The sequence below is a fragment of the Heteronotia binoei genome, chromosome 3 (genome assembly GCF_032191835.1).
Source record: "Heteronotia binoei isolate CCM8104 ecotype False Entrance Well chromosome 3, APGP_CSIRO_Hbin_v1, whole genome shotgun sequence".
In the NCBI taxonomy this organism is placed as follows: domain Eukaryota; kingdom Metazoa; phylum Chordata; class Lepidosauria; order Squamata; family Gekkonidae; genus Heteronotia; species Heteronotia binoei.
In genome coordinates, this window is record NC_083225.1 from 116,405,041 (window position 1) to 116,425,261 (window position 20,221).

General features: G+C 45.2%; 1 protein-coding gene across 1 annotated transcript in view; it reads right to left on the reverse strand.

Annotated features, from left to right (window-relative positions):
- The window catches only part of USP25 (ubiquitin specific peptidase 25), a 217,761-nt gene that overhangs the window by 174,787 nt on the left and 22,753 nt on the right, over positions 1–20,221 (reverse strand). Inside the window, exon 2 of the mRNA XM_060234402.1 lies at positions 9,030–9,252. Coding sequence (XP_060090385.1) covers positions 9,030–9,074 — 45 coding nt within the window. The 5' untranslated portion in view covers positions 9,075–9,252. The remainder of the gene's footprint in view (positions 1–9,029; positions 9,253–20,221) is intronic.

Genomic DNA, 20,221 nt, shown 5'->3' on the forward strand with positions numbered 1-20,221 from the left:
CTTCTCACTTCCATAGTAAGCCTTTTCATGTATTAAACATTTAACCAGGCCTGTTGGCAACCCTAACATCTCCTTAGTACACTGGGAGCTGGGAAACAAGAACTATGACAAACTACATCCCTTCTGTAATGACCATTTGAACACTGACTCCAAACTAAACAAAATAAATAAGCAAACTCTGAAGCTCAAATGCTAACAGAGTCATAATGTCTCTGAAGAATTAGCACTGACGTTGAAGCATCTATAAATATTCTATACTCCAGTTTTTCATGTTTCTGTTTCACTTGGGTTCAACTTACACAGCATACAGAAATTCTAGTGATAGTGACCGTCAAAAGAAGAATGCAAATGAAACTGATAATTGTTGCTCTGGACTGCTCTGTGTCTCATCCCCAATTTTTCTATGAATTGACTGAACCCCACCAATACCTTGAGAGCATCAAGGTCCTGAGAGAGTCCCTGTTTGGGGAATAAAATGTTGTATAAAGTTCCTTTAGTTTCATAACTAACTATACCAGATCAGGGCATTAAGGGTTTGCACAATATTATACAGAGACATTCCACCATGATCTATGAGACAAAATATGAAGGATGTAAAGTTAAAATGCTAAAAGGCTGAATGTTGTAGAGATGGGACCCTCTCAGCAATCCTGGCAAGCTCCTTTGTTTCAAATGTTGTTTTAATGTTTGCTACCTTGGGGACCCTATTTGGATGGAAAGGCAGCATAAAAAATTTTAAATAAATTATTACCATGAATTGTGACAGCTAGATATTAGATTATAGAGGGTGTTTTGCAGCTGGAGATCTTTACATATGTGCATCAACAATCCGTGTTACTAATTCTGAGGTGGTTTTGAGGATGTCTATTGTAGAAAAATGATACAGTATGTAATTACTCCCCGAAAGACACTGAAATAGTAGCCAGGTTCATTTTTCTGGCCACCATGATACGCCAAAGGATTTTGTAGCCATAGTTTTAATTGATAACAATATTTTTAAATTTAAACTGTACTTTTTGTATTTTTATTCTGTATCTTGATAATCCTTTTATTCTGTATAACTGATTTCTTTTATGCCAATAAAGGCTGCTGCTGCTGATGTAATTACACCAGCACAATTCACATCTACATTCTTGTAAGCCTTAATTTATATTAAATATTCCTCTTGTGATAGACTTCAAGGTAACATACAGACCACTACATTTCTAATTCAATTACTAGCCAGCCCTATGCCTTCTTAGCCTCAAGCAAAGTTGCTGTGTTATATACCTGCAGACCAGATCTGGGGACCCAGTGGTTACTATCAAGTCCAGGGTTTTTACAAAATCATTCCAAGTACTATTTTTTACTAGTTCACCATCCATAACATATTTTCTACAATGACAATTCAAACAGAATCGGAAGAGGTATATTTACTTTTTCAAAACTCTAAGCTTTTAAAACAATTTTAGCTAATTCATTATTTGATTCTGAACTGGTACAATTGTTATGTCCCTCTTCAAAAGCCACAAAATAAATAACTTTGTTATGATTGAAACCCCATTCAGGTATTACAAACCTCAACTGATATGTATTGAAGGCAACAGGAACACTGAACTTGCTAGACCAGTTGGTACATTTTGTAATAAGGTTTAAAAATCTTTCAATATGTCAAAATATTTGGCTTTTTCCAAAACATTCTTCCAGAATACACTGTCTCTGCAGAGCTTACTTCAGATGTTCATAATAAAAACCAGCAGTCACTACAACAACTAAGACAAGTACACAAACAAATACTTCATATAGTTTTAAACCACCATGTAGAAACATAACTTGCAAGCCCTTGCTTCTGCCTGTATGGGAATGAGACTGCTACACAGCTACCATGAGTACCTTGCCCAGTGAGGCTTCTCTCTCTGGTTCCATAGTAGTTCTTTCTCAGTGCCAGCATCACCTGCTAAGTCAGTTATTAAGAGGGCATACCCTTCCCAATGAGTAGCACTCAAGAACCCTCTACCACTTGACATTAAGGAACAGTTTAGCAGCTTTCATGTGTGTGACTAAAGGAACTAGCACTCTTACTCATATTTACTAAGGAAGTAGGAATGAGTTGATGTCCCCATGGTATGCATGGCTAAGGAGGGTTTAGTGTGGCTGAAAGTGATCAGATTGACCACATTCAAAATGTAGAGTGACCTCAGAAGGCACTGTGAGAAAGAGACCCCTAATTTCAGTTATATACGGACATTGTAATCATCCATTTGGTTGCCAGGGTGCCTGGAGACTAAAATCACACACATCTGCTGTGAAACATTAGTTTTATCTACCATTTTATAAGAGACTTATGTGAATACTAACAGCCTCAGCATTACAACAGCACTCTACATCTCTGAAAGAGTGCTATCCAGAAGTACAGATGGGTTTCCAGCCTCTCTGTGTGTGCACCATCTCGGCCGTTGCAGTGGAAGAAGTCGCATCGCTAGGAACTGTCCAGGCAAGCAGTTTCCAGCCTTGACCATGAAAGCCATGTTGGTAGGCTAACATCATCAGTGACCATCTTCCTGCAGGGCCAGACTCCATGACAGAGAAACGAGAGGCTCACGTACTCAACAGCTGTTACATCTACATAAGGCAATCAAGCTCAGCTTAGGCATGGATCCTGCCAGACCGCCCAAGTCTTTGTCAAACAGAAGTTCAGACAAAGGACTGTGCTAGCCAGAAGAGCAAGACCAGTCTCCCCTAGAGCCAGAGTTGTTTGTATAGATCAGGTGTCACATTGGGTACCAATTTGGCCCTCTATTGTCACCTTTAGATAAGTTTGGATAGCTTGTTTAATCCCCTCCACCCATGCTTCCACCCATGCCTTGCCCAAACTGCCACTTTGTAGCCTCCCCCTGTCCCATTATTACCTGGAGATCCATTCAGGTGACCAGAGTCAGGTCTGCTCATTGGCTGGAGGTGGGCATCCAATCAGGTGCCCAGAATAGACTAGATACTGCCCACCAACAAGCCAGCCCCTTTTTGGGAGGACCTTTTCCTTTCCAAAAATAATATAACCAGAGAGAAAGCCATGCTCACTCTCTCTGCCTGAGCAATATGTAACCAGATTGTTCCTCCCTCCCTACTCTAAGTAAGGAGCATGAGGCATGGCACATCGCAGTGCATGTCTATATCTTCTAGTTGTGATTGGACCCTAAGCCACCAGGATCAGGTCATATACCCTGTCTATGTTTTTACCCTTGTGTTACCCCTCTATCAATTTCATATCTGTTTTCTTAGGCCCGTATGTATGTTGTATGATACCCTTGTATGTTTGCCCTTATTCCTTAAATAAAACACCCCATTGATTATTAGACCATCTTGCCTTGTTACTGGGAGGGTAACTCCCAAAGCAGACGCCTGTATAAACAGGTTTTTAGATCTCGCTAAAAGGCTGATTGCCAACCACTCTAAATTCCCCAAAACCATATTTTTAGGCCAATTGGCTTAACAGCACCTGGACCAAGGCGGGTCAGTGCTGCTATTGCTTTTACACCTTTCAGCAGCATTTGACACCATCGATTACAATCTAATGACCCACCGCCTTGCCAACACTGGAGTTCAGGGGGTGTCCTCACAGTGGTTTTCATCCTTTTTCCATGGTCGGGGACAAAGGATGGCGATTGGCGAGCAGTCCTTCCTGAGTCATCCACTAGAGTGTGGTGAGCCGCAGGGAGCTATCCTCTCGCCGATGATGTTAAACATCTATATGCACCCCCTTGCCCAGATTGCTAGAGGTTTTAGGCTGGATTGTCACCAATATGCAGATGACACCCAGCTCTATCTGTTGATGGCCAGTTTGGTGTAGTGGTTAAGTGTGCGGACTCTTATCCGGGTTTGATTCCCCACTCCTCCACTTGCACCTGCTGGAATGGCCTTGGGTCAGCCATAGCTCCGGCAGAGGTTGTCCTTGAAAGGGCAGCTGCTGTGAGAGCCCTCTCCAGCCCCACCCACCTCACAGAGTGTCTGTTGTGGGGAAGGAAGGTAAAGGAGATTGTGAGCCGCTCTGAGATTCTTCGGAGTGGAGGGCGGGATATAAATCCAATATCTTCTTCTTCTTCTAAATATGCATTAGCAGGTACCTTTTAATGTAAGAAACCTGCAAATATGTTCAGAATATTGCTGCTTCTTGTGCAAACAGACAATGAAGATAGGATGTGGAAGACCAGAACACAACAGCACTTTCCACATTCAGTATCTGTTTTCTCCCACAGCCGTGAAGTCACTCACTCACATATAATTCGAGTATGATTAGTCCTTTTATCAACACAGTGCATTCACACACATGAACCATGCCTCTGGCATGAAAATCACTAAAACCAAACTTTAGGGTGAGGTATGGAGTAAGGAAATCTTTGTAAAAACCTGGGACAGCTCCCAGATTTGCACGAAAACTCCAAAACAAGGGAAATATTTTTTTAAAAAACTGCCAAAAAAATTGGTCATCATTTGAAGGAAGCAATTTATGAGGGGTTAAGAAATGGATGCAGCAGCCTCCATCCCTCATCCCTGCCTTTGCCCTACTATCTGGTAGAAATGAGGGCTGCCTTCTGAGGGCTGCTTTCCTTGCCACCATAAACCAGTCAGGCAGACAAGGCAGCAGTGCATTCTGGGGAAGTGGGGAAGAGCAGAAGCTGCTGTGGAGCTAGCCTGGAGAGGAAATGGCCTAGTGAGTATGGGGGAAAGAGTGGGATCCCCCACCCCTGAGTCTCATAAATCTCCTACTTGTATTCTCACAGTCTCTGTGTGTGATTGGGAGTGACCTTTAAAGTGTAATACAAATGGGACTTCTGTAGACTCCCACTTTCCACATTTATAATCTTCTGAACTGAAGAACTGTGAAAACTAAATACACATGTGTGCTGCCTGCATTTTGCATTACATGAAGTACATAGGAGAGCCAATGCAATGCCTAAGATGATTTTAGAGAATTATTTTTCTTTTATGCTTTATGCAATAGGCAAGATTCAAATTATTACAAAATTAAATCTATTCCAACTAATATTCTTCTACTTAATTTTTAAGTAGAAATTTTGCTCCAGTTTCTCTTACACCTCTGAGTTACGTTTAATCCACAAATTATAAAAGGGTTGGACCAATGAATATTGTACTATTTGTACTAATGCTAATACAAAATACATAACAATTAAAGTTAATCATCGTTTCACAGTTGTTATAAGCTACATAATGCATCTGAGAAAAATGAACTGTCTATTCCCTTGAACAGACAAAAATATGAATCCAGAACAACCTGCTAAACAAGTATTCTCCATCACAGCTATGGATAAAACCTTTATTTGCATAATAAATTTTGTATGCTCGCTATATTTTATCTAGGTTGTACCCCAAATGAAGACCAATTCCTGAACAGTTTCTATATAACAGACTTACAGATCAAAAGCTATTTTTGTTTCAGATAGGAGAGGCCTAGCTATTAAATTGTAGTTGTCTTGGTAACAACCTCATCATCTAATTGAATGTTTTAATGTAAACTGCAGCCAGCAAGTACGTTTTATGTAATAAGATGCAATGGCATGCACTAGTAGCAATACATATCTGACAACATTCTTGTGTTGGCCTTACACTATGTGACAAAATTAGTCAAGCAGAAGGGTCTGGTTCCAGAGCACTACATGCTTATAGTGTCATAATAAGTAGAGACGCTTGAATACATGAAAAGGTAGCACACATGGCAATAATGGGAAATTGCAGAGTTCTGCTTTTGAACAACTACTAACAGCAATTCTTTGGCACAGAAACAAGGGAGTTACTATATTGTGCTTCATCTTACTTTCCACATTTCAACACAAGTAGTTTATCTTCACAATTTAAGAAGTGCTCACATCAGCAAAACAATCACCACCTTCCTTTTGCGCAGGTATCTCTAAATAACATTTCACACAATAGCAACTAGTTTTATTTCAGTATGAGTAATACTTTATATACATTACTATAGCGAGCCAATCATAACTTTAAAAAGAATTAAGATGTGGACGTGAAGCCTTAAGGTAGAAATATTATGAAAATATAATATTAAGAACCACTTAGCAAACTGTTGCACTTTAAAACGACGTTTCTTTGAAAGAGATGGACAGATTTTAAAAGTACAGTGACAGGATCAGATAGGCAAAAGTTTGTTCAAGAACTTATGTCTCATTTCACATGAGTCAAAACCATTGTGTATCGATTTGTAGCAGCCAGACATAAAAGTATGACTCAAATCAGTGACAAGATGTAAAGAACATAAGAACATAAGAGAAGCCATGTTGGATCAGGCCAATGGCCCATCTAGTCCAACACTCTGTGTCACACAATGGCCAAAAAAATTATATATATATATATATATATATATACACACACACACACACATACACATATATATACACAATGTGGCTAATAGCCACTGATGGACCTCTGCTCCAAAATTTTTATCTAACCCCCTCTTGAAGCTGGCTATGCTTGTAGCCGCCACCACCTCCTGTGGCAGTGAATTCCACATGTTAATCACCTTTGGGTGAAGAAGTACTTCCTTTTATCCGTTTTAACCCGACTGCTCAGCAATTTCATCGAATGCCCACGAGTTCTTGTACTATGAGAAAGGGAGAAAAGTACTTCTTTCTCTACTTTCTCCATCCCATGCATAATCTTGTAAACCTCTATCATGTCACCCCGCAGTCAACGTTTCTCCATACTAAAGAGCCCCAAGTGTTTTAACCTTTCTTCATAGGGAAAGTGTTCCAACCCTTTAATCATTATAGTTGCCCTTTTTCTGCACTTTTTCCAATGCTATAATATCATCTTTGAGGTGCGGTGACCAGAATTGTACACAGTATTCCAAATGAGACTGCACCATCGATTTATAGAGGGCATTATGATACTGGCTGATTTGTTTTCACTTCCCTTCCTAATAATTCCCAGCATGGCATTGGCCTTTTTTATTGCAATCGCACACTGTCTTGACATTTTCAGTGAGTTATCTACCACGGAGAGGGAGGGACGGTGGCTCAGTGGTAGAGCATCTGCTTGGGAAGCAGAAAGTCCCAGGTTCAATCCCTGGCATCTCCAAAAAAGGGTCCAGGCAAATAAGTGTGGAAAACCTCAGCTTGAGACCCTGGAGAGCTGCTGCCAGTCTGAGAAGACAATACTGACTTTGATGGACCAAGTGTCTGACTCAGTATAAGGCAGCTTCATATGTTCACAGAAAATATGTTCACGACCCCAAGATCTCTCTCTTTGTCAGTCTCTGCCAGTTCATACCCCATCAACTTGTATTTGTAGCTGGGATTTTTGGCCCCAATGTGCATTTCTTTGCACTTGGCCACACTGAACCTCATCTGACACGTTGATGCCCAGCCTCAACAGATCCCTTTGGAGTGCCACACAATCCTCTCTGGTTCTCACCACCCTGAACAATTTAGTGTCATCTGCAAACTTGGCCATTTCACTGCTTACTCCCAAATCCAAATCATTTATGAACAAGTTAAAGAGCATGGGATGCAGTACTGAGCCCTGCAGCACCCCACTGCTTACCGTCCTCTACTGCAATGACTGCCCATTTATACTCACGCTCTGCTTCCTATTATTAGCCAGTTTTTGATCCATAAGAGGACCATACCATTCCCAAATGATCAGATTTGACTCACCAGTAATCTGTGCTTGTGGTGAGTGCATAATCAGGCTACACTTAAAAAATGTTAAGTATATGTTCCTACAATGATTGGTTCCACTTCACGGAAGCAGTAGGACTTACAACAGCCAAGGACTCAGAGATGGTCATTAGACAGTCACTACCTGTCAGACTTCACTCAAACATCACAGCTAGTTTCAATTAAACCCCAATCAGGCACAATTTCTACACATGTTCCCCTAATTCCTCCTGCAGCTTGCCTGAAAGTTCCCAGTGTGATCAAAAACAATTTGCAATGACGTTCATATGCAAGTGGTTTCCAACCGGAGTGCCCCCCTCCCAACAGGAATTCTAAACTTCAGCTAAATCCTAGTTTCAAATCCTAGTTTGCATGAAGTAAGCACATTCCAATTCACTGCGACTCTTCATTTAAATATCATGGTAAATTGTACCTTGATCTAAGTGGAAATTGCTAAATTAGACTTTTTGTGCTAGAAAGGGAAGGTGGGAGGAAAAAGAAGAATGTGTGAGCATAACATCAAACTCCAACTGGACATAAACAATTTAATTGCAACTTGTTATTATGTCCAAATTCAGTCACTTACTTCACAAACACTCAAAACTGCTAGGCACTCTTGAAAAGTTATAAGCAGAACAAACTCTGTGTGCAATCTTACAAACTAAAGACAAGGACAACCCACAGTATGAAAGGTAAAGCATGGGATGTCAAATAGAAGATCACTGTCAGAAAGCTGGAAAGAAAGAGATATGGCTGCAAACTGGGAATAAAGAGGTCCGAAAGGGTAAAATAGACAGTTGAGTTACATATGCTGTCTTCAGCTGCTTGTAATAAAGTCGGTACAAAACATCCATCACAAAACTGGTTAGAAAACTAACATCCTCAGAACGCAGATGGCTGTCAGTACATGAACTGAGACAAGACAGAAGTCTATTTACTTAAGAAAGGGAAGAAAGGGGTGGGGAATGGGCTACAAACATATATGGACTGGTGGAAAGCCCAAACGCTGGCTCACGGGTCCTCCGAAAAAAGCAGAATGGGGAAGAAAGGAACAAACGTAAAAAGAGAGGGAGAGAAGCCATCGATTGAAGGAGTACAGCTACAAGAAGCAGTTAAATCTACACTGCTCTCTCCCTCCCCCACCCCATTTTAGGAAGGGCAACCGAAGCCACGATAATCTCTGCATCTAAGCAAAGGTCACCGAGGAAGCAGAAGGGAGGCAGCACAGCCACCCCAACTCCTGTAGGCTCTAAAAAGCCAGGCCCTCGAGTAGATCGCCAGCCCGCGAGTGCGCTTCCTCCAGCGGCCTGATCCAAGCAGACTGCCCCCACCAGCCCTCCAGGTTCTCTCTGCCGGCTTGCGTACCTTCTGCGAGTTGCTCTGCTGCAGCACATTCTGCTCCACGGTCATCGCCCCTTCTCGCTTCGGCTTCCCTCCCTGCCGGCCTAAGCAGGCTGCAGAAGACGACGGCGCTGGTCAAGGGCTGGGAGGGGCAGCTGGAAGACAGCGGGCGCCGGGCGGGAGTAGAGACGGACCAGAGGAGGTGGAGGTTGCCGCCTCTCAGTCAACGCAGCTGTGACGTGAAACCCTGGAAAGAAGCAAGGCGCGCTGAGGTTGCTTGTCTGGCGTGAGCAACGCTGCCCGTCTCAACCAAACATGCCCAGCCTGAAAATACGCTTCGCTCCTCCCATCCCTTCACGACTTCCCTTCCTGCTCACTCAGTTCAAAGTCTGGTAAATAAAAACAACACACCCAAATAAGGGACGGGTGGGGGGTTGCTCACCAGTGAGGTGAGTGTGTGAATTTGTGCGTGTCGTCGGTATGTCTCCGCTTGCTCTCAGAAGTCACACATTATTCATCCGTGCTTATGGATAAAAGGGCACGATCATACAAGGACGGTAACTTGCGCTGGAGCCACCCAACTCTGTGGCTACAAACCTAGGCACGTTTGTTTCAGAAACAGCTTCTATTGGGCTTTCTTGTAGAGAATACGCTTCTCATCTGTTGTACAAAAGTTGTAGTCACCATATAAATAGTGGATAAGCATGGTTTAATGTTCTGGAGTTGGAGTCACACTACCATGCTATGCCATAGGGAATTACCCTTGAAAATGGTTCAGAAATTTCAGCTGAGGCAAAATTATGCACCTCAGTGGTGGAAGGGCTCTAATCATCAGTCTTAACATTGTTAGTGATAACCATCTAAGCAACTTCTATTCTACAAACAGGCAGCTCAGGATCTCTGGGGGGTAGGGGGGGGCGGGTGAAAGCATTCACTAAACTATAGGAACAAATATTGGGCCTAGGGAAATATAATGTCCTTATTTTATTGTAATCTGAGCACAGAAATATAGCCAATATTTTCAGTACTACAATAGTAAAATGGGTGGCTCTTGCCAATAATGAATGAGCCAGGCCACCCACAGAGAAATTTATTTCTAACCCCTCTCCCTTGAGAATCCTGCTTGAGGTGGCTTACAATTAAAAAACACAGTTAAAAAAAAAGCTATGTTATAGTGGGTTTTATGTATTTCATGGATTTTCCAGGTAAGTACAAAAATATGATAGGAAATTTACTTAAAGCGGGAGTCCCCAATCTACAACCCACCCAAGCTCTTTCTGTGTGGCCCTCCAATCTGCTTGTTTGCTGCTATCACTCTCAAGACATTTTCTCTCAGACCCACACTGTTCTTCCTCCCTCAAGAAGCACCATACTGCTGTTCTTCTTGTCCCTTTCTTGCAAAAAACCCACAATAGCAGGCCCATAGCTACGAGGGGGCCTGTGGGGGCACAGCCCCCCCCCCGACTTCTGGGCGAGGTCCCCTGACTTTGGGCCCCCCACCAGCCCCCGGGGCCTCTGGTCTCCTTCCTGATACCCTCCCTTCCCCGTCAACCCAAACCTGTGCCGGGTGGGCGGCAGAAGCAGCCCTCAGCCTCTGCTGCCAGTTAAAGGTCCAGCTGATCATCGGACCCTTTAAAGGGGTGGAAGGCTGGGACTGCTTCTGCCGGCTGGCTCCTGCTGGCGGGGAAGTGCCAAGTGCCCAGCCGTGCAAGGCAACTGCATGCATGGTGTTACAAGTCGGAACCCCACCACTTGCTACGAAGTGCTTATCAGCCCGGCTGGGCTTGGCCTTGAGCCAGAGAGCTCCAAACTGCACAGGCGCCCTCGCACCTGGGGTCTGCGCTGCTGCTAGCCTCAATCAGGGCCACCCCCACCTGCGGCAGCAGTTGCCTCTTGGGCGCACAGTGGCCGCTGGGCCCATGGATTCCGCCAGGTGCTGCCCGGAGAACGGGGAGGGCACTGGGTGTGGCTTTTGCCGGCCCCTCTGCTGCTTAGAAGCTGGTGTGTCGAGGGGTGGGGGAGGAATGGCTCTGGGCAGAGGGCGGAGGAAGCGTTTGTGCGGCCCCAGACCAAGGAGCGGAGGGGGTCGACCCCCTCCCCCCCGCCCCTCTTCCTCCTCCCTGCCGTCACAAGACAGGCCCCTGCTTTTGCGTCCCCTGCCAGAATGCCAGCCAGACTTTTTTGCTTTCTTTTTCCTCCTGGGCGACCACACAGCCAGTCACTGGCTCTCGTCCGTTCTCTGGGCTGGGTGGAACACAGGGAGAGGGGGCTTTGCAAACCTGGGAAGGGTCGAGCCCACCTCATGCTCCCTGCCTGGGCGACTCTCCAGTCCCACGGGGACTCATAGTCCTCCAGGCCGGATGAATGGCACTGCGGAACTTCCTTTCCTGCCTCCTGGGAGCACACCCCCCCCCACCTCTGCCTCGCAGGCTGGCCCGGACTGCCTGATCCAGCATCGCTTCCCTTATGTTCTTATGCCAGTTAAAGGGGCTGATGATCAGCTGATTGGCAGGCCCTTTAACTGGCCAGCCAGAGGCTGGGGGCTGCTTTTGCCACCCACCCAGCACAGGATTTGGGTGATGGGAAGGGAGGGCAGCAGCGACGAGAGTGGCAGGGAGGAAAGAGAAGAGCTCTCATCCCTACTGCCCTCCATTCCCCACCACTCAAATAGCAGGCGGGCACTTTAACTCGCAGGGAGAAGCTAGGGGCTGCTTTTGCTGCCAGCCCCATGCTCTGTTTGAGTGGCGCTCTCCTTTGCTGCTCCCCTCCTTTCCCCATTGCCCAAATTGTGTATGGGGTGGGTGCAGGTTGGTACTTTGATTTGAAGGGTGAGGGAGGAAAGGCTATGGGGTGGGCCTGCTGAGTGCCCCCTCAAAAATTTAGAGGGACCCCCACCTTCCATATTCTGGCTACGACCCTGCACAATAGTAACATTGTTTCTTATCTCCATGATTCCTTCTGTCCGTCCTCCATTAGCATTTTGGCCATTCTTTGCTGGCCAGTAAAGCTCAACTTTTTCATTCATCCTCTCCATGCATTACCATGCTGAAAGCTATATATGTGTGTAAGAAAGATAAAGCAACTGTGTGAACAGATACAGCAGATGTCTGGCCTGCTTTTGCAAAAGTGGAAAAGGACTGTAAAAGGGCTGGTATGGGGGGGGCAGGGGGAGGATCCAGCATGTTTTTCATACTGAACTCTTCTAGAGGCTCCACCCATCAAGTGGCTTCCAGGGTTACTAGTGAAGATTTAAGGATGCCAGCCTCCAGGTGGGACCTGGGTATCCCCTGGACTTAAAGAATTAAAGATGACAGAGATCAGTTCCTCTGGAAAAAATGGTTGCTTTGGAGGGCGGACTCCATGGCATTGTACCTCATTGAGGTTCCTGTCCTGCCCAGACTCCATCCTCAAATCTCCAGGAGTTTCCCCACCTGGCTCAAGCAACTCTACCCCCATCACCTGCTAGGGTCTGGCAAACCTATTGCTGCTGTATGCAAAAGCACTCTTCCTTCCTCAACAAAAGCTGGGTGCTCTGCCTTCTTGCCTTGCTTGTTACAGCCTCTCCTCCCCCACCCACAGCTAGGAATCCTCTCATGCATTTGTGTTTGCAGGAGCTGGTAAGTGGCCCGTTGGGTTGAGAGAGGACGGAAAAGGGTAAAAGTCGGATCTACACGGATCTTCATGAATTCATATGATTTTTACATTTAAATGAAATCAAACCACTTTAATCCTATTGATCCTGTCTTAGACTATAGGCAGGACCACAAAAATCATGCCTCCACGAATTCGTGGCGCCTCAGCAAAGCAAAAACTGGCTTCCAAAGCACGGATCCTAATGAATTCATATGATTTTTATGGTGAAATTAAATCAAACCACCATCATGTTGTAGATCCTCTCTTAGACTATAGGCAGCACCAGAAAAATCATGCCTCCACGAATTTGTGGCGCCACAGCACTGAAAAAACATGTTTCCAAACCACGGATCCTCGTGGATCCTCATGATTTTTGTTGTGGGCCACCCCAAGATAAGAAGCCAATCACATATCATGTCCATGGGCAGATGTTGCACCACAGAAATCATGGATCCACGGCTTCGTGGCAGCGCCAGGGACCAAAAACTTGGTTTTGAACCATGAATCCTCATGGATCCACATTATTTCTGCTTCGAATCCCCCCGAAGCCCTCAATCCAATCACATATCAGATCCACGAGCAGAGCCTGCATCACAGAAATTATGAATCCATGGCTTCGTGGCAGCGCCAGGGACCAAAAACTTGATTTTGGGCCGCTGATCCTCATGGATCCACATGATTTCTGCTTCGGATCCCCCCAAACCCTCCATCTAGTCACTTATCATGTCCATGGGCAGTGTTTGCACCACAGAAATAGTGGATCCAAAGCTTCGTGGCAGCGCCAGGGACCAAAAACTTGCTTTTGGACCACGGATCCTCATGGATCCACATGATTTTTGCCTTGGATCCCCCCAAGCCCTCCATACAGCCACATGTCATGTCCATGGGCAGAGTTTCAACCACAGAAATCATGGATCCACTGTTTCGTGGCAGCACCAGGGATCAATAACTTGCTTTTGGACCACGGATCCTCATGGATCCACATGATTTTTGCCTTGGATCCCCCAAGCCCTCCATACATCCACATGCCATGTCCATGGGCAGAGTTTCGACCACAGAAATCATGGATCCACTGTTTCGTGGCAGCACCAGGGACCAAAAACTTGCTTTTGGACCACGGATCCTCATGGATCCATGTGATTTTTGCTTTGGATCCCCCCAAGCCCTCCATACAGCCACGTCATGTCCATGGGCAGAGTTTCCACCACAGAAATCATGGATCCACGGTTTCGTGACAGCGCCAGAAATCAAAAAGTTGGTTATGAACCATGGATCCTATGGATCCACGTGATTTCTGCTTCAAATTCCCCCCAAGCCCTACATCCAATCACATATCATGTCCATGGGCAGAGTTTGCACCACAGAAATCGTGGATCCACAGCTTCGTGGCAGCGCCAGGGACCAAAAACTAGCTTTTGGACCACGGATCCTCATGGATCCACATGATTTCTACTTTAGATCTCCACAAGCCCTACATCCAGTCACATATCATCTCCATGAGCAGAGTCTGCACCACAGAAATCATGGATCCCCGGCTTCGTGACAGCGCCAGGGACCAAAAATTTGGTTTTGGACCACGGATCCTCATGGATCCACGTGATTTCTGCTTTGGATCTCCCCAAGTCCTACATCCAATCACATATCATGTCCATGGGCAGAGTTTGCACCACAGAAATCGTGGATCCACAGCATCGTGGCAGCGCCAGGGACCAAAAACTTGTTTTTGGACCACGGATCCACATGATTTCTGCTTTGGATCTCCCCAAGCCCTCCATCCAGTCACATATCATGTCCATGGGCAGAATTTCCACCACACAAATCGTGTATCCAAAGCTTCGTGGCAGCGCCAGGGACCAAAAACTTGCTTTTAGACCACGGATCCTCATGGATCACGTGATTTTTGCTCCGGATCCCCCCAAGCCCTCCATCCAGTCACATATCATGTCCATGGGCAGAGTTTCGACTACAGAAATCATGGATCCACTGTTTCGTGGCAGCACCAGGGACCAAAAACTTGCTTTTGGACCACGGATCCTCATGGATCCCCGTGATTTTTGCTCCGGATCCCCCCAAGCCCTCCATCCAGGCACATATCATGTCCATGGGCAGAGTTTCCACCACAGAAATCGTGAATCCACAGCTTCATGGCATCACCAAGGACAAAAAACTTGATTATGAACCACGGATCCTCATGGATTCCCATGATTTTTGTGTTGGATCCCCCCAAGCTCACTATGCAATCACATATCATGTCCATGGGCAGAGCATCTACCACAAAAATCATGGCTCCATGGCTTCGTGGCAGCACCATGGAATAAAAACTTGGTATTGGACCACGGATCCTCATGGATCCACATGATTTTTGCGTTGGATTCCACCATTATTTTTGGCAGACCTTGCACCACAGGAATGACAGATCCATGGCTTTGTGCCGGTACCAAAGAGGCAAAATATGGTTTCCAAGTGCGGATCCTTCTTGATTTTAAAGTTATTTGCGTTGGATTAAGGAAAACTCGACATTATACCACATGTAATATCCATGGTCATAGCTTGCTGAACAACTATCACACATTCACAATTTTATTGTTCACCATACTCATTATCCATTCAGATGTCACGTCTATACCCAACGTTTGCAAAATACAAATTGGATTTCGAGTACCTTGTATGCTCTCACAGTGTGCTTACATACTTTGAAACGCTTAATCTTCATGAATTCTGTGACTTTTCATTTTTGAATAGTTGGGCTTATCATGCATGGTCCCCCTGAGGTTTCTTTCACATCACACAGCACGTCCTTGACCACAGAATAACCCACGAAAACCTCAGAACACTGCCAGGATGCCAAACACTGCTTCAAATACTTTGAGGCTTGTGCATTATGACATCACACCAATGTCTACAGGATGACCAAACAAAAAAAATCTGTAATGTTTCTACCTTACCATGAACACCACAGTAACATGAGAAATCAAAATCATGTCCATACCTTTCACTGCAAATAACTGCATTCTGAACTTTCTGATGCCACCGAGTTGCAAAACTATCCAAGGCAGATATTGTAATGGTCTTATCTTTAGGGTTTGTAGAATCTTTTGAGCTCAAGTGCCGTGTTCTACTGGAGAAAGTTTTTCTTCCAGACGTTTCGTTCTCGGCTGCGGAGAACATCCTCAGTGGCGTTGCAGCCGGAGCAGGCGCTCTGACCTTCTTGGCTGCTGTGCATTGAGTGAGGCCAGGGCTGCTGGAGAGATGCTATTTCTAGGCTGGGGGGGGGGGTGGTGAAAAGGCAATAGGTTTGTGAATGTGCCCATTGTTTGGTGGGGCTTACTGGAAGGGTAGTGATAAGGAAACTGGCTGTTGAATGTGACCATTGTTCTGTGTTAATTGCTGGGAGGGTTGGAAGGGGTGTGAAGATAAGGAAGATGGTTGTTGACTGTGCTGATTGTTCTGTGGGATGTGCTGGTTGTTCTGTGAATTTCTGCAATTTATGGTCTGTAGGGTGTTTTGCAGAGCTGGATACCAAGATTGGTGGATGGAAATGCCTTCTTCCTTTCTGTTAAAGTTGTGCTGGTGTTTGTAAATCTCAATAGCTTCTCTATTCAAGCGGGAATGATAATGTGAGGCCGTAGAAAGGACTTCAGTTCTTTCCAAGTGGATGACGTGGTCTCCTTCTTGAAGTGCATGTTTAGCTACAGCTGATTTTTCTGGCTGAAATGAACGACAGTGTCTCTTGTGTTCGGTGAGACGGGTGTTGATACTGCGTTGGGTAGTGCCAATGCAGACTGCACCACAGGAGCAGGGTATTTTGTAGACTCCAGGGGTTGAAAGTGGATCTCTCATATCTTTGGCCAAGCGCAGCATGTGGCGGATCTTATCTTTGACTGCAAAACATCTTGCTCACTAGATAGAGGCCATCAAATTAGAATAATGGAATCATAGAGTTGGAAGGGACCTCAGGGATCATCTAGTCCAACCCCCTGCACAATGCAGGAAACTCACAAACACCTCCCCCTAAATTCACAGGATCTTCATTGCTGTCAGATGGCCATCTAGCCTCTGTTTAAACACCTCCAAGGAAGGAGAGCCCACCACCTCCCGAGGAGGAAGCCTGTTCCACTGAGAAATCGCTAACGGTCAGGAAGTTCTTCCTGATGTTGAGCCGAAACCACTTTTGATTCAATCTCAAGCAGTTCTGGTTCTGGTCCTACCTTCCGGGGCCACAGAAAACAATTCCACACCATCTTCCATATGACAGCCTTTCAAGTACTTGAAGATGGTGATCATATCACCTCTTAGCCACCTCCTCTCCAGGCTAAACATGCCCAGCTCCTTCAACCTTTCTTCATAGGACTTTTCATTAATAATTATTTTCATTAATAATGAAAAGCTGTCATCTCTCTTACATTAATTCAACTGTAAATGGTTTAAGGGGGACAGTTTCTTGTTTAGGGGTGAGTTTGTCTTGTATTCATTAACGTAGGTGCAATCACAACTGTTTATGGTCAACAGATCTTTTAATGTTGTTCAGTCGCACAGTCGAGTCCGACTCTTTGCGACCGACCTCATGTACGAAGTCACGCCAGGCCCTCCTGTCTTCCACCATCTTCCGAAGTCTGCTCAAATTCTTGTTTCTTACATCAGTAATGCTGTCCAGCCATCTCATCTTTTGCTGTCTCCTTCTTCTTTTGCCTTCTGTCTTTCCCAGCATCAGCGTCTTCTCCAAGGAGCGCTCCCTTCTCATTTGGTGGCCAAAGGATTTGAGTTTCAGCTTCAGCATCTGACCTTCCAGGGAACAGTCTGGGTTGATTTCCCTTAGGACTGACTGACTGGATCTTCTTGCAGTCCAAGGGACTCTCAAGAGTCTTCTTTAATGCAGCCTTCTAAAGCAGGAGTCTCCAAACTAGTGATGCCTATAGGTGCCATGGTGCCCAGGAACACCTTTCCTGTTAACAGCGGAGTGTTTTTTTTTAATCAGGTGGCAAACTGTGCCCAGCTTGGCTTCTGATTGGTTGTTGTACATTTGATTGACTGTGTGGATTTTGGTAGATGTCACTTTGGCAGCAGCTGCCTCCAACAGTACAAGGATATTCTCTGTGTGACTGAAGGTAAAACGTGGCATCCATTCTTTTGCTGGCTTTGCCCCTGCAGCAGTTGCTTTGTGACAGCCGTTTTATTGGTTGCAGCCACCATGCTGTGTCATGATTCCAAAGATGCAGAAAGGCTTAGGGAAGTCGTACACCCTTGTTCTACATGCTGTACTCTTGGCTCGCCAGGTCATGCAAAGCCAGTATGGTGTAGTGGTTGGAATATTACATTAGGATCTAGTAAACCTAGGTTCAAATCCTGACTGCCATGGAAGCTTGCTGTGTGACCTCAGGACAGTCATGCACTCTCCGCCTAACCCACCTTGCAGGGTTTCTGTGAGCATAAAAGTGGAGGACAGGAGAGTGATGTCAGCCCCTTTGCTTTCATCGGGGAGAAAAGTGATACATACACGAAGCCAGCAAACAAAGGTAGTTTTGGAGACTAATGGAATGAGATGCAAAAGGAGAATCCATCCATGAGTCCTTCCATATACATGTGGAATGTGGGGTGTGGCTGGGCCTTTTCCCTCATCAAATTGGAGAGCATATGACTGAGGACAGAAGTGTTGTCATACATATGTTATATGGGACTCCTTGAGAGTGAAACAGGGTCAGTGGCAAAGGGTTGACTTTTTTCCATACATCACTTACCTGCTCAGACTTATTGAGTCTTCTTTTAATTACAATAAAAACATAGTGACTTTGCATAATCTGTGGTTTTCCCATGAAAGAGAAAGCTGTGCACTCTGCCTTCTATGCTTGAGAGCTTCATAGGTTGGTTTCTGAAACAAGACTAGGGATTTCAAGGCCTGCTCTGTTGTGTGATATTCTGATGAATCCATCTCTCTCCCATTAGCTGAACCAGGATTGGATGATGTTACCGAATCACCATACTTTTCCTTACAGATATTCAGACTGGAGTACAGCTACCTATTCTTTGATTTAGTGCTTTTGGGAAGTGTACAGAAATGACAGCTGCTCTTGCATGAGCTCTCTGGATGTAAGTGGGGACAGAATATAAGGATCATGCTAAAGTTACATAAAAACAGTTTTGTGGACGGCTGGCCTATTTATAGTTCCTATTTACAGTTCTGGGTTTTATTTTCGAAGTCTCAAACAACTGCGGGATTTTTTTCTGAACCTAGTTGCATATTCATTATAGCATGGGGGAGACTTATCTTTGCAGTACTATGTATGAAACCAATCTAGGGGGCTTTGTGGACCACATGCTGAACATGAGTCAGCTGTGTGATGTGGCGGCCAAAAAGACAAACACAATTTTGGGCTGTATCACCAAAAACCAAGTGTCCACATCATGTTCAGTGATTGTGTCACTTTACTCTGCTGTGGTTAGGACCCTACTAGACTGCTGCGTTCAGTTTGGGGCACCACAGGTTAATAAGGAAATATGTCCAGAGGAGGGCAATGGAGATGATGAGGGACATGGAGACCAAGTCCTACGAGGAAAGATTGAAGGAGCTCCATCTGTTTAGCTTGGAGAGGAGACATCTGAGAGGTGATATGATCACCATCTTCAAATACTTGAAGGGCTGTCATATAGCGGATGATGTGGAATTGTTTTCTGTGGCCCCAGAAGGTGGGACCAGAACCAATGGGTTGAAATTAAATGAAAAGAGTTTCCAGCTCTACATGAGGAAGAACTTCCTGACAGTTAGAGCGGTTCCTCAGTGGAACAGGCTTCCTCGGGAGGTGGTGGGCTCTTCTTTCCTGGAGGTTTTTCAACAGAGGCTAGATGGGCATCTGACAGCAATGAAGATCCTGTGAATTTTGGGGAAGGTGTTTGTGAGTTTCCTGCATTGTGCAGGGAGTTGGACTAGATGACCCTGGAGGTCCCTTCCAACTATATGATTCTATGATTCTATACAATTCTATGATTTTAGTGTAGAACAGGGGTGGCCAACAGTAGCTCTCCAGAAGTTTTTTGCCTACAACTCCCATCAGCCCAGCAAGCATGGCTGATGGCTGGGGCTGATGGGAGTTGTAGGCAAAAAACTTCTGGAGAGCTATCGTTGGCCACCCCTGGTGTAGAATGTCAATTTGGGGACACTGCTAAACCAGGAATAAAGGTCTACTGTGAAATTGTTTTCCAAGACTCCTATCTTCTCATAAGAGGACCCATGAGGACCCGTGCCTCAAAATCATGTTCTGGATCCATGGTGCTGCCACGAAGCCATGGATCCATTATATCTGAGGAGCAAGCTCTTTCCATGGACACAACATGAGATTGGATGGTGAGCTTGGGATGAGCCAATGCAGATATCATGAGGATCCATGAGGATATGTGCTTCAAAGCCGTGTTTTCGCTCCATGATGTTGCCACAATGCCAAGGATCCATGATTTCCGGGGTGTAAACTCATGAGGATCCATGGTGCAAAACCAAGTTCTTCTTCCATGGTGCTGCCACGAAGCCGTGGATCCATGTTTTTTGTGGTGGAAGCTCAGCCCATGGACATGATATGCGATTGGATGATGTGGTT